General features: G+C 40.6%; 1 protein-coding gene across 18 annotated transcripts in view; it reads right to left on the bottom strand.

Annotated features, from left to right (window-relative positions):
• The window catches only part of MYCBP2 (MYC binding protein 2), a 298,411-nt gene that overhangs the window by 254,253 nt on the left and 30,241 nt on the right, over positions 1 to 13,917 (bottom strand). For all 18 annotated transcript variants that reach the window (XM_090023921.1, XM_090023940.1, XM_090023966.1 and 15 more), the window contains exon 3: positions 4,176 to 4,391. In XM_090023921.1, coding sequence (XP_089880047.1) covers positions 4,176 to 4,391 — 216 coding nt within the window. The remainder of the gene's footprint in view (positions 1 to 4,175; positions 4,392 to 13,917) is intronic.

The raw sequence follows: 13,917 nt of genomic DNA, 5'->3' as shown, positions 1-13,917 counted from the left end.
GCACAACCTCCATCAGGTATGCTTCTAAGGAACTGGGATCAGAATGTCATCTGGAGAAGATGTTATAACTTTCCATGTATAAAATGTAATTAAAGAAGGACCATCTTAAAGTCTCCCCCCCCCGCCCCCCAACTACTGTGGTGGGGAAAGCAGTGGTGGAGGGGCAAGTGGAAGAAAGGGACAAGCAGCCTGACCCCTGGTACCTTCCCCCTCCTCCTCCACCACACCACTTCCCTCCTCGCTGGTGCCAGGTCCCCACCCCCCAGGCTGCACTGCCAGGTGCCTCCGCACTAGGTTCCTCACCACTCCATGCATCCGTACTGAGTCCTTTGCCATCCTGGGTCCCATACTACTCCTTGCCTACATGCTGCCCTGTGCCTCACCAAGTGGATTCCTGCCACCTCTTTCTAACTGCAAATACTGTATTTTTACTTGATAGGCAATTTTAAAATGAACATTTGTTTTCCCCATCTTGTCTTGCAATCAAATATGAAAGTTTCTATTTTTTTCTACACAAAGAATTCCTTTCATAGGAAAGGATGTTAACACTCAAGAAAGCAGGACTTTTCTGTTAAAGAAGAAAATTTACCTAAAGAGTGTTTGTTGGCCTAGTGATCTTGATCACTAGATAAATGCAGGTTCAGACAGAACTCTGTAGCATTATCTAGCTGTGAAAATAAGTACAGACAGCTTGCTGAGAAACTCTAGCAGAAATATATAGTTCTTCTGTCTTTGACATGGTAGACTAATAATGTAAAAATTCAAAAAGAAGTTTTCGCCTCTCTTGGTTCTGTGGTAACCAACCTTTTTGGCAGGTGTGCCCAAAGCTCAATGTCATCGTCCATCCCTCCTACCATTCTCACCACAGACCAAACTGTTGAAGCTACTTGGCGTAACAGACTGAACCCCCCACCACCACCACCAAAAAAAAAAAAAACCTTTTAGATCAAGAGCTGCAAAACAACCTTGGGTAGAAAGGGGAAGTATTATGTCAATGCATGGAAAGAATTTCTTGATGAGCTAACTAGTTGAGTGTCTTTAGATCTGGTTACAGCTGAAGCATGCTTCCTTTGGTACAGGGACAGGCGAAGCTTAAGTCCCTTAGAACTTCCCATAATGCTTCTGTTTCCAACAGGGACTACATGTGTAATCTCTTGAAATTCTTTTATGGCTGCCACGAAGCATACTGCTGCTGCTTCAAGTAAGACATCTGAGAATAAGATGATGGAACTAGAAAGGGAGGGAGGCCTCTTTCCTCAAGAGACACCTAAGCAGTCCAGAGTGGACCTCATATTCCATCACATCCATTTCATCAGTCTAAAAGACCAGATCTTAAAAAAAATATTCTTTCACCTTCTACTGACTGCTGAAAAAAAAGATTAAAGTGTCAATGAGCCACATCTCCAAAAGGTAACAGAAGATTAAAATTGTGAAACCTGCTCTCTTGGAAGCTGAGTCAGGCATCTCCACACCTAAAAACTGTTACAGCTTAAATGAAAGAGAAAAGGCTCTGTAGTCAGGAGCTGTAACAACTCATTCCCTGAGAATCAGCACAGATGGAGACTTGGTACCAGACTTCCACAGCACCTTAAGATGATGCTTTGAAGGGTATGCCTCACTACAGTCTGACCTTCATTATTAGCCAATTTCAACTAACAAACAGGGAGCATTTCTACCAATGCAGAATGAGTGGTATCAATACTGAAAACTTGCTGCCCAGTATTTAGTCACCCGTATTTCCAAGAGAAGCAGGGAGCATTTTATAATGGTTGCATCTTACTTTGCCATCTCCTTAGGTGTGGAACAGTGTGACCATGTGGCACAAAATTCACAAGTGGCACAGACTGCCTGTATGTGAGACATGCCAGATCAAGGTGTGGACAGGCCAGACAGTGACAGATCAGGCAGAAAACAGGGCAAGAGATCAGACAGGGAACAGAGGGGAGGAAAAGGAAGACAAAGCAGCAGATTAGACAGGAAGCACATAGTGAACAAAAGGCAAAGCAGCAGATCAAGCAGAGGAAAGAAACTGGAATGCCACTTGGGCAAGGTGTGGGGTCACTTTGTGGCAAGCCTGGTAAAAATGTCGGCTCCCACTGGTAGAGAACACGGTTGCTTTCACACATGGCAATAAGTACATATAAATCTGGAAGACATTTCTTTTATGGAACTCCCAAAATGTCAAATGGCAGGGGGGGTAGTTACAAATGGAAGTTTCACAAGTCATGGCTTTGTGTCTACAAGTTCAAGGAATTGTACAGCCTTAAAACAGTCAGAAATGCTGAGAGTAAAAGAGGGGTGTAGGTTATAGCCATATTGGTCTAAGGACATAGGCAGACAAGGTTCTTTGGGTAAATCTGGTATCTTTTATTAGACCAACTCAAATAGCTGGAAAAATTCTTCTTGGAGTATACTCTTCATCAGGCTGAGGAAGCATCTGCAGTTGGTGTGTCTGTGTGCTCTTCCTGGATGGAATGAATAGTAAAGAAGCCAGAGGCTGGTATGCATGCAAGAAAGCCAATCAGTGAAGATATAAATTGAGGAGCCAGTGGGCGAGAGACAGGTGGGGGGTAAGGGAAGAGTAAAAGAGGCACATGAGCTCTCCAAGAAGGCTGCACTGCATCATATGTAGATCAGACAAAATGTAGTTCTTGAGCAGCAATATGCAGAAGTAACTCAAAGGAGACCAGAATCTTAAAAAAAGATTTATTAATCCCTCAGAAGGTATTAAAAAACAGAAGCAAAGAAATAGGTTTTTTCAACACATCTTTTAATCAGTTTTCAATCCAAAAGATTCTATTTGACTCCAAGGACCCCTTAGTTTCTTTAAAATTCTGTTAAAAGTATAATTTTAAACAATGTTTTTATGAACAAAAAAAGGCATTTCAACTGAAAATGCATCTTCTACTGTCACATTCATTCCATTTTTATTACACGATTAAGAAAAAACAAAATCAATTAAACTGGAATAATCACTGCAAAATTCACAAATCCTTTGTCCTCAACTAAAAGCAAGCAGATTTATAAACCCCAACTGCAGAAATAAACAGACAAAGGAAACAAGCTCTACACTTTTACATACAAACTGCCATAATGGATTGGACCTACTATTAATTAATTTGTACTATCACAACACCTAGAACACACAGAGAAAAGACAGTCCCTGTCCCAAAGAACTTAGCATTTAGATATAGCACAGATACAGGCAGAGAAATACAAAGAGATTAGTGGTCAACATGACAGGCAGCATTCTAAGCCTAATTTGTTAGGTTTCTGTGGACATCACAGAAGTTTTGAGAAGGAATTTTCACAGACAATAAATAAAGGGCTGGTTTTCCAGACAGTTGTGCATGCCCTTTGCAACAGCAACAGCATGCAAAAAACTGAGAAGGTGTCAGTTTGGAAAAGACTGATATTTTCCAACCTTACAATACTGAAAAAGACAAAAGGTCAAGCAGATATAGGGCATAAAATCAGCTTTAAACCGGACAAGCAGCAGCTTATGTAAGTGGTCCAGTTTTCCACAAGTGGTCAACACCAAGTACTTCGAAGTAAGATATAAAAAAACTCCTGCATTAGAAGAGGAGTAACTGAGAGGTAACAGTCTCACTTTCAGGTCTTATTCTAAACCCTAGAGTTATAAATTGGTCTAAAACATGGAATCTGAAATTGCATGATTTCCCATTCTTGTAATATTAGGCATTACAGAGCCTAAAAAACATACTACAGCCTAAAAAAAAAAATCAACAGATCAATTAATCTTTCTAAGATCTTAATAGATAGCAGTAATCAACATGTGGAAATCTGTACCTTAAGATACTGAAGCCAAGAGTTATTTAAGATACCAAAAGAAGGGGGGTTAGAGAAGAATGGGATGGGGATAAAAACTAAATCTTCGGAAGGTTTAAAAATCTTCCTAATACTATGAATAAGTCAATTCCTCATTGAGAGAGTTAAAAATAAACCTCTACAGGTAAGTGATTTTACAGATTACCTAGAGATTCCTAAATAATTCACCACGGTCAGCAAGGATACTGGACTAGGTGGAGTACTGATGTGATCTAGCAACTCCTCCTAATGACTAATTATAAAATAAAGGGATCCAGAGACGCTATTACAAAATTGTCCAAAAATTTGGCACATCCACACTTGAAAAGCAATCCAGAGTTACTTGCCTTTGGAAGTTTGATGGGTGGCTCTTTGGACTCCTCCTCTTCATCACTATCTGAATCCCCACTTTGTACAGTGTTCTTTGATGCCAAAGTTAAGGATACCTCCTTTTTTTGCCATTCCAAAACACAATGGCGGACATTGCAGTACACATTAAAAGCTGAAGGATTGCTGTGTAGTCTGATATCTGGTATGGTTATAGTACTCTCCAGGTTTTCAGTCTGAAAAATGAGAATGATTTTCAACAAAAAAAATACATTCTTCTATGCATGAAGTTTAAAAAAAATTTCAAATTTCACTACAAATACATTTTCCCAACAGTTCATTTTTGTTTTGGCTAGCAAATGTTAAAATGTCAGTAATTTATTTTCTAAAGAACTGATTACCACAACTCTGTAAAGCAGACGAATGCTAGGTGCAAGTCATAAACATATAAAATTCCTGATGGTAATGGCGGTAGCCATTTGCCAGTACCACTGATTTTAGAATGAAAGGCCTATTAAGCTGAATCAAGATATGCAAGTTAATTCATGCAGGAACAACATTTCCACAGGTCCTCACATGTTATATAAAACTGTTACCTTGTTACTTAGAGTTCCTTACACCTCTAAAAGCAGCCCTGATATTAACATGACCCAGTGAGTATCACAGCTCCTACAGTACAGCATTGATACATGTTGAGAATAATAACTGACTATTAATTGGGCAATACTCTGAGTCTCAAATAAGCCTGTTATGTGGCTTAACCTGCATGTATCTTATACACTTCAAGGCACAAGCACCCAAAGTGGGAAAACTGACATAACACCATGTGTTTTACTACTAAAAGCCAAAATTTCAGATTCATAGACAAGCAAGGTTTTCTTTCTCTGACAGGCAAACTAAGAACATTTTCTAATTTCCAGCTGCAATTTATGCACTACTAGTGATAGTAAACAAACTCTAAAGAAAAAAGATAGATCTTAAGAACCCAGTTTGAGCCTGTCAAACAATTAAGGATACTACTTTCCCACAAAGTTTACAGATTTGAATATCATTTTTTTTTCAAATGTGAAACAACACTTAAATCCAATATATGGAAACAAATTACAATAATCTGGTCTGCTCCAGTCTTAAGCTTCATTCACTTTCACTAAGCAAAAGTAAAAACAAGTGGATATGTGGTATGAGAAATTAATAATACATATCTAGCACATGTATACCCCTATGCATACAAGTCTATTTGTAACTCAGACATTTAAATAAGTCAATACAATAAAATAATTTAAATTAAAACAGAGTACCCTTTGAAAATACCAATTATCTAAACTATAAGATTATATCAATATTATCTAAATTGATATCTAAATTATAAGCTTTGTAACATAAACAATAACCTATAATTACATTACAGCTTTTCCTTTAAAAACTGTTCAAAGTAAAATCTGAATTTAAACAGAGAATGTTAAATACTTTATTAATATCTTCTTTATAGTCTAAGCCTTTTTAAAGTACATTTTAAAGTACTCTATTCAAAACTGAGTTACAGGCCATATGCTCTCCTATATAAAAAAAGAACTGGAAACAGCAAGTTTTTTAAATCTACTTTTATAAATATAGCACAATAAGACATGCACTAAATTAATGATACAACTCAGTAAGACGGCCCAGAGTCTTAACAATTGGGTACAAAACACTAGCAAAGTTATCTGAGGCATTGGGATTGTGCCTCCGCCTCCATAATAACTGTCATCAGAACCATCCATTGAATCTTGCTGGTGTGGTCTCATACCCCACCCCACCATTTAGAGCTTTTCTCTATCTAATCTCTTGAGCCAGCTCACAAATTATGAGTATTTATAATCCTTGTCCAATAACTACCAACCCATACTTTGTGATTGAGTTAAGTAAGCATTTCTGGTTATTTGGTGTATATAACAGACAAATCAGGTCTGATCAGGTCCCTTCCGACCCTACTATGAAATGCAAACAAACAGCAGTTGAATAATTTCTCAACTTCCTCCTGCCCTGTATCTAAACAAACAAAACTGCACAATGCAAAACATAAGTGGAAGTCTTAAATGAGCATTGGATGTCTTGGTTTTGTTTTTTTGGGTTTTTTTTGTTTTTTGTGGGGTGGGTTTATGTGACAAATGAGGAGAAAGAATGGAATATGGAAACGAAAAGGAACAATACTAGTCTAAAACCTAAAGCTGGTTGAAAAATGAACATTCTTTGAAAAACTTCCAGGGTTAATTTAAACACCTGGGAACTAAAGTAAGTTTCCCCATGGCTACAAGTTTTAAAAAAGCAAAACAAAACAAACGTATGGACGTGCAAATATTTTCATGAAATTTCCATACTTCTCATTAAAAAGTAACACATATCAAATGTAAAAGAGTGTGACAAAAAGCTCCAAGTCCTATCTGCCAAAATGAAGTAACTTTACACAAAATACTCCTCATAAATCAATGGTTTTAAATGGTGGACACATCTGAAGAAACTGGATTGACTATTTAGTACACTAATTTTGAGCCATTCTTCTAGGTTACCTGCCATGGATTACCATAACAAGGAGTGATAACTTAGATTGAAATTCCTAAGAAAGTAGCCCACCCAAGAAATTTAAAAAAACGTTAACAAAAACAATAAAATAGATTTTTTGAAGTGAAATCTTCATATTTTCCCAAGCAGGAAGCAACTGTGACCACTTGAAACCTAAGATCCTGCTCCTGCCTTTGTTTCAAGGTAATATGCATCATCACAGACTCTCACAGGAGATGAGAGGCTCCATACCAGCTATGAACTGACTGCCCAAAGGAATCCTCTATCTATTGACTCCTCTGTGAAATCCTATGAAATATGAACTTTCATTTCTACCCAGGAGAACTTTTACAATCTTTTCTACAATGCCCAATGAAGGGTGTTTGTGCCCGAAAGCCTGCAATTAAAGAATTTTTTTGGTAAATATCTTGTTGGTCTAAAAAAAGGATATCATCTCTACTACGAGTCCTGATTGTCCACCCAACAACAAATTGGGTGGAAGGTTGAGCACTAGGGCTGTGAAGCTTCAATTACTTCAATTGCAGATTCCATTCGGTGGAGATTCAGCCTGATTCGGTTGCCAATTCTCCAAATCTGAATCGAATCAGGAGACCCTTTAATCTCTCTGAATCAAATTGGAACCCTCCAAATCCATTCAGGGATTTGATGATTTGGACATAGATACAGATTTAAATGTTTTTTCTATATACCTCAAGGTACCAGGCAGCTCGTGAGTGCTGCAATGCTGCAGCAGATGGAGCATCCCACTGGAGCGCGAGGGAGGAGAAAGGGGGCGCCCCAGCATGCTCAGCAGCAGACCTGGAAGTGGACCAGCAGCACTTCCAGTCCTCTTCCGGGTCTGCTGGGAAGCACGCTCAGAGACTGGTGCCTCCTGGGTCACCTGCGACCGATCACAGAGCCAGGGGAGCGTGGGCAACCCCCCAACGCACTTGACGGAGAACCCAGAAGTGTATCGGAATTATGTCTGGTGCACTTCCAGGTTCAGTGCCAAGCATGTGGGGGGGAGGGCCCCCGCGCTCCTGTGGGACGCTCTACCCACCTCACCATTGCAGCATTCACAAGCCACACCTGGTACCTCAACATATATAGAAAAAGCATCTAAAGCTGTATCTATAACCAAACTGCTAATTCTCTGAATCAGCATGGAATCAGGACAGTGATCCAAATCAACAAATCGAATCAGTCCCTGATTCAGGCCGACTGAATCCAAACTGAATACGGCCTGTTTTGCACACCCCTACTGAACACCCATGATGCATTTAAACATTTCTGAAGTCCAGCAGTAACAGTATATGGACAGATGTATGGGGAGTCCTGTGGGCTATGGTCCTAGACATTAGGTTGGGTGCACAGGGCCCAATCCCTGCACATGGAACCAGACAGGAATGGCTTGGGGTCCCCAGAGCACAATCCCTGCACACAGGACCAAGCCAGGGCAGCATGCAGCCTGATCCTAGTCTACAGAGTCCAATGCAGTCCATGAACTGGCCTCACACTCTGCATCTGACCTGTGGGGCCAAAAGGCTGAGCACCCAACATATATAACAACTTCTGAGCTAAAGATTTCTTACTTACTTTTAAAAGTATTTTCAGCTGTTATACAATAATATCCCTGCCCCCCACCACTCCTGCCTCCTTGCAACTGGTATGGCATGCAGAGATAAGGATTACCCAAGTTTGTATTAAACATGATTTTCCGCTATAGAAGAGGTTTCAGAATAAATCATATCATTGAGTAGTGATTAATTTACAGTTTTTACCAAAACAAAACAATAAAATGAATAAACATTACATACAAAAAACAGCCACACCTAGACAATTCTTGCTAAAAAACGCGTAAGATTATTCATTCCACAAGCCTACACAAAATTAAAACAGTGTATGATAACATAAAAGAAAAGAAAAAAAAAAATCAAATGAAGTAGTGAACATTAAAACAAAACAAGAGTTATTTGATGTTTGGTCCTTATTCAGTGCGTAAGGCAAATACATCTAAGGAATATAGGACAGGGTCCAAAGTTAGAAGGAAGCCAGACTGTCTCAAAACTTCCTATTTTTTAAAACTAACACTACTACTCCTTTGGCTTTAGAAAACTACCTGTCTGGTGCAAAACTACAAACAATGAGAGGCCATTACTAGACTGAGATTCACAGTTGTGAGATATGCCGTTGTGGGCAGATGGTGTCAGACCCCATATTTAGACAGCATATGCTCTTGTGGGAAGAATGAGATAAATGAGAAATTATTACTTATAGTCTTGTTTGGTTTTTTTGAAGAAATAAGAGGAAAATGGATCTCTCTATTAATGGGAAATTTTAAACACTGAGTTAATGAAGAAAAAAAACACAGTCTCACTGGCAGCATGTCCATCTGCATGCTGGCATCTCTGATCAGCAACTCAGTAATTTCCCAGGCCATTTGGCTGGAGGAGAATATAGATGTTATTTAACCGTTCAAACCAGGGTTTATTTGGCAATGGAGAAGCTTCTGGAATGCACTTCTTAGAGTATCTGGCAGGCATGAAAGAGCTAATTTTTATCCAGTAGATTAGGGTATTTGTATACAAGCTTACGCCGCAGCGCCGGGCACTTTTAAAAGCACCTGGTGTTGCAGCTGAGAAAATGGCAGCAGTATGCTTTTGAACTAAAACACTGTAGGTGTTTTAGTTCAAAAGTGCACTGCCACCATTTTCTGCACACTGACATGCATTTCGTCGCTTATACAACTGCACACAAAGCAACACAGTGCGCATCAGCTGGCATGCGGAGCAGGCTTGATTAATTGAATCTACTCCGACCCGCAGGATTTCCAATGTGCAGCGGGACAAAAAGGTATGTGTATAAATGCCCTTAGAGTTCTTGACTGAGCTATGGTGCTCACACTTATCAGTCCAGTTTTAGAGCACATAACTTCTACCTCCCCACATCAGAGAATCTGACAGAGATAAAAGTCACCTTAAAAGGTAATTAGAAAACTTTTCAGTTTTTGAATGGGGCCTAGGGTCAGCTCCCCAAAGTTCTGCTCCATACAATAAAATGGACTATTTTAGATCAACAGACCTCTAGTGCTTCCAAAATTGCTCTTCTGCCTGTCTTGTAAAAAAATAAAACTCAGTGCAAGACTTGTTTTGCTCTAGTATTTCCATTTTCAATGTGCTTATTCCGTCTCAGATTTTTGCTAAAAGTAGATTCCAAGATATTTAAAAGAAGACACCATTTCCAGTTTCTTTTCCAGCTCCTTGGATTTAGCTGTGTTGATGTCCAAGCTATCTGACATGCAATACTGCTGAAAAGCATCTAGTAATCTTTGGAGGCCTATTTGGGATTGTGATGCTATTAATACATTATCTGCATAAAGCAGGACAGAGATAGGGTCATTCAAAATCATGGGTGCATAGAATCAATTCCCTGTTAGCCCATTTTAGACCATTCAAGAATAAAATTAAAAAAATAGCCAAGTAAGCAAACATCTTTGTCATACCCCTGTCTTAGCTGGGAAACTGTCAGACAGGGTACTGCCAACGCCGTATCATTTAAAGGAGTGGGTACAACTACAACAGCTACAGTAAAATAATTTTTTTTCAATTACAAACTTTTTTAAAGCAGCACAGTGAGTGACATGGTGAGTAATCAACCCTCCATTCTAGGTTTGGTTGGGTTTTATTGCCATTTTTTTCAGGTTCTAGCTTAGAACTAAGGAGTTTTGATTGTCAAATGTTCATCTGCAGTATGTACAACTACAATCTTCTATTACCGACCCCAGCAGATGATGTACTGGCTGACACGCATCCAAAAAAGATTTTCTTTATTAACCAGAAAAACCTGGGTTGAATTCATAATCAACACCAGCAGATACCATTAATAAATTAAAAGATAGGAATTCTCTTTTATCTTGTTCAAAATAACCATTCATTGACAGGATTAAAATATAATGACCACACTTCACACTCTCTGGAAGAATAAACATTACTAGAGGGCTCCTAGATACATGGTGAAAAAAGGAAAGTGAACAATACACAAAAAAATATTGACAGAAAATGTGTTAATCTGAGTCTTGACAGCTGGAGCAATGTATACAATGCTCCAGTAATATGCCAGAATTACAACAAAAGATAGGGTTGTCCGTCTTACAGAAACAACTGATGCATCAGGAAATGATCATATAGTAGAATACCTAACAGAAGCAATAGTGTAAGCTGTAACAAACTGATTTAAAAAAATAAATGCATAGATTTGTCAGACCAAGAAGGATGCAAATGTAACAGAGGTGGGAAGAAATCTAGAACAGGAGTTAGTAACTTATGACCCATGGGCTGAATGAAGCCATTTGATTGGGCCCACAGACATGAGGCTTTGGCAGTGGGGTGGAAGGGGGAGGGTTCAGCAGCAGTCACTTCCCCACACTGCTGTGGGGAGAAGCTCTGGTGGAGTTCCCCCACCTTGCCTCTGTGGAGAGAAGTGGCAGCAACTGGATCCTAGCATTAACCTACCTCTGACCTGAACTAGGTCACTCCAATCTGAGACCCAAAAACACAGGTGACCACTGATCTAGAAGATAATGAAGGGAACCTAAAATGTGTTAATATATTGATGCATTTCAGCCAAAGACTTAAGTATTCTAAAGAGAAAGAAATATACTGAAGTTGCAAAATTTCCTCCTTTAAATATTTTGCTTTATTTTCCAGTGGAGAAAAAAGGGGTTCAAACTCCAGCAAGAGGACAACTGAATTAAGTGGCTTTTAAGTTATTTTTATTAAAAAATGGTTTATTATGATGACATTTTGTGAATAAAGTCACAAAATACCATATTCATTCTAATCTCAGATGAGGTTTTTTTCCCCATTCAGCATGGGGGGAAAAAACGCCACCTTAGATGCAAGTACAGCTGCTGAGGCTCCAGACAGAGAGGCTCATGCAGCAGGTTGGCAAAGCATGGGAGTGTATGGGGAAAGGGTGTGTGGTATGAGGGGAGCACAGGGATTACAGGAGAAGAGATGCACACAGTGAGGGGACTGTAGGGAAAGGGATACATGGCATGCTGGGACATGTCATGGGGGAAAGGGAGTGTAGAGCTAGGGGAGTGTGGAGGAAACGTGTAAAGTGTGCTAGGGTGGCAGGGAGGAGACACAAGGAAGGGGCATGTGGAGTGATTGGGGAGCAGCTGCAGCTTCAGTCCCAAACCCAATGGAGGCTGGAGCCAGATCTACCACTATGGCTGGCTGCCCTATGCCTCCAGCAGACACAAAGTAATAGCAGCTATAAAGGTAAGGGAGAGGGGGACAGGCACAAGAAGGGGACATGTGGTAGAAGGGTGAAGGCACTAAGGCGACAGGTGGCAGCGACCCTGTGGTAGTGGCAAGAGTGATTAATTTAAAAGGACCCTTCAATAACTAGATCCTAGACATGGAAAATTAAATCAAATTTATAGTTTTCCATGTCTAGAAACTAGTAATTGAGGGACTGTCTTAAATTCAGAGTGGTCTTAGATTCAGGTAAACACAGTAGATTAATCTGACCCACCAAAGCAGTCAACACTGGGCAAAAAATTTTTAAAAAGCTGACGAACACTGAAACTTATTTTCACAGCGTTGAACAAATTGCAGAAAGATTATTGTTGAAAGGTTTTTAAGAACTTTGAAACATACAAAATTAAAGTTGCAGGAAAAAATATTTCTCTCTTTCAATCTACAAATAAAGATGACAAAAGAGATGAAATCTACTAATTTAACATTACCCAGACAACCTAAACTTAGGCAGAGAGACTGAGGCCATGAACAGGCTTTATAGTTATACTTTGAGGGAAAAAAAAAAACAACACACCTTTTTCTTGGCACAAAAAGTCTGAATGGCTTGATTTCTTACAAAAGTGAACTGGCTCTTCCAGAAGAAGTTAGATTAAATACTTATCAGGAATATCTCCCACTTCCTGATTTAACTTGAATGGCTGTATACCACTTCTCTTGGGTTTCGAGTACATACAGTATTCCACAGTTGTCTGCTTTCGGCCTCTCTCTCTAAGGGGACAGACGGAGCAGCGGCTCTCTGACAGCTCACCCATGGGCAGGCTGCCAGGGAACCCTGTGGGGACTTGCCCTGAAAAATTCCCCCCCACTCTCACAGATCAGCTGACTGGCAGGATTGAGGGGGTGGAGCATTCTCCCAGGGCTATAACCCTTGCCAGGATGGTCTGTGGCAGCTGCTGCTTTTCAGAAGCTGCCAACTGACAGCCTGTCCCCTTCCCAGGCTGGGGAGAGCAAGCTATCAATCAATGGGATCCCCTCTAAGGGCAGGAGTGGCCCAGGGAGCACCCTCTAGTGCCCCAGCTTGGCTGGAGAGCTTACATGGGTGACAGGGAAGGCTAAAATAGGGATGTAAATATCCTTAAAAAATTTATTAGATTAGCCTCCTCTAGTTCTATCGGTTAAATGGTTGACTGAAAACACAGCACCTGGAACACAGCTGCTGCTGGGAACCACTCCTGGGGTCCTTTCATAGGGTGGGTGGGGAGAAAAGGTGGTGGCAAGCCCAGCCAGACAACATAGCCCACTTGAAGCCTTGCAGCAGGAAGGGAAGGAAGGGAAAGGGAAGGAAGCTCAACTAGGACCCACAAGGTAGCGGGAGCATGGGCCAGGCCAGGGGGAGGGGCATGGCCTAGTCTCATGCAGCGGGGCTCAAGATTTGGCAATTTGACAGTGGGGAATGGTGGCCACACTTATTGCTACCACACACCTGCTGCCAAGTTCCCCAATCTATGGGAAGCCCTGTGGACCAGATACCTAGAGCTCTGTAAACCTCATTCGTTCAGTCTGTGAGCCAGAAGGAGGACACCCCTGATTTAAAAGATTTAAATAAAGGATTTTCAGTTGGTGATTTATAGATTTCATAGACATTAGGGCTGGAAGGGACCTCAGAAGATCAGAGTCCAGCCCCCCGCCCGAAGGGCAGAAAGTCAGCTGGCGTCATAGGATCCCAGCAAGATAAGCATCCAATTTACTCTTGAAAGTGTTCAATGTAGGTGCTTGAACCACCTCCGATGGCAGGCTGTTCCAGACCTTGGGGGCTCGGACAGTAAAGAAATTCTTCCTTATGTCCAGCCTGAAACGGTCTTGCAGGAGTTTGTGACCGTTCGACCTCGTCATCCCTTGGGGCTCTCTGGTGAAAAAACGCTCCTCCAGATCCAGGTGGTCACCCCGATAAACCTAT

The sequence above is a fragment of the Crocodylus siamensis genome, chromosome 1, assembly GCF_052110815.1.
Source record: "Crocodylus siamensis isolate JL-2025a chromosome 1, ASM5211081v1, whole genome shotgun sequence".
Classification (NCBI taxonomy): domain Eukaryota; kingdom Metazoa; phylum Chordata; order Crocodylia; family Crocodylidae; genus Crocodylus; species Crocodylus siamensis.
This window is presented reverse-complemented; position numbering and strand designations above follow the sequence as displayed.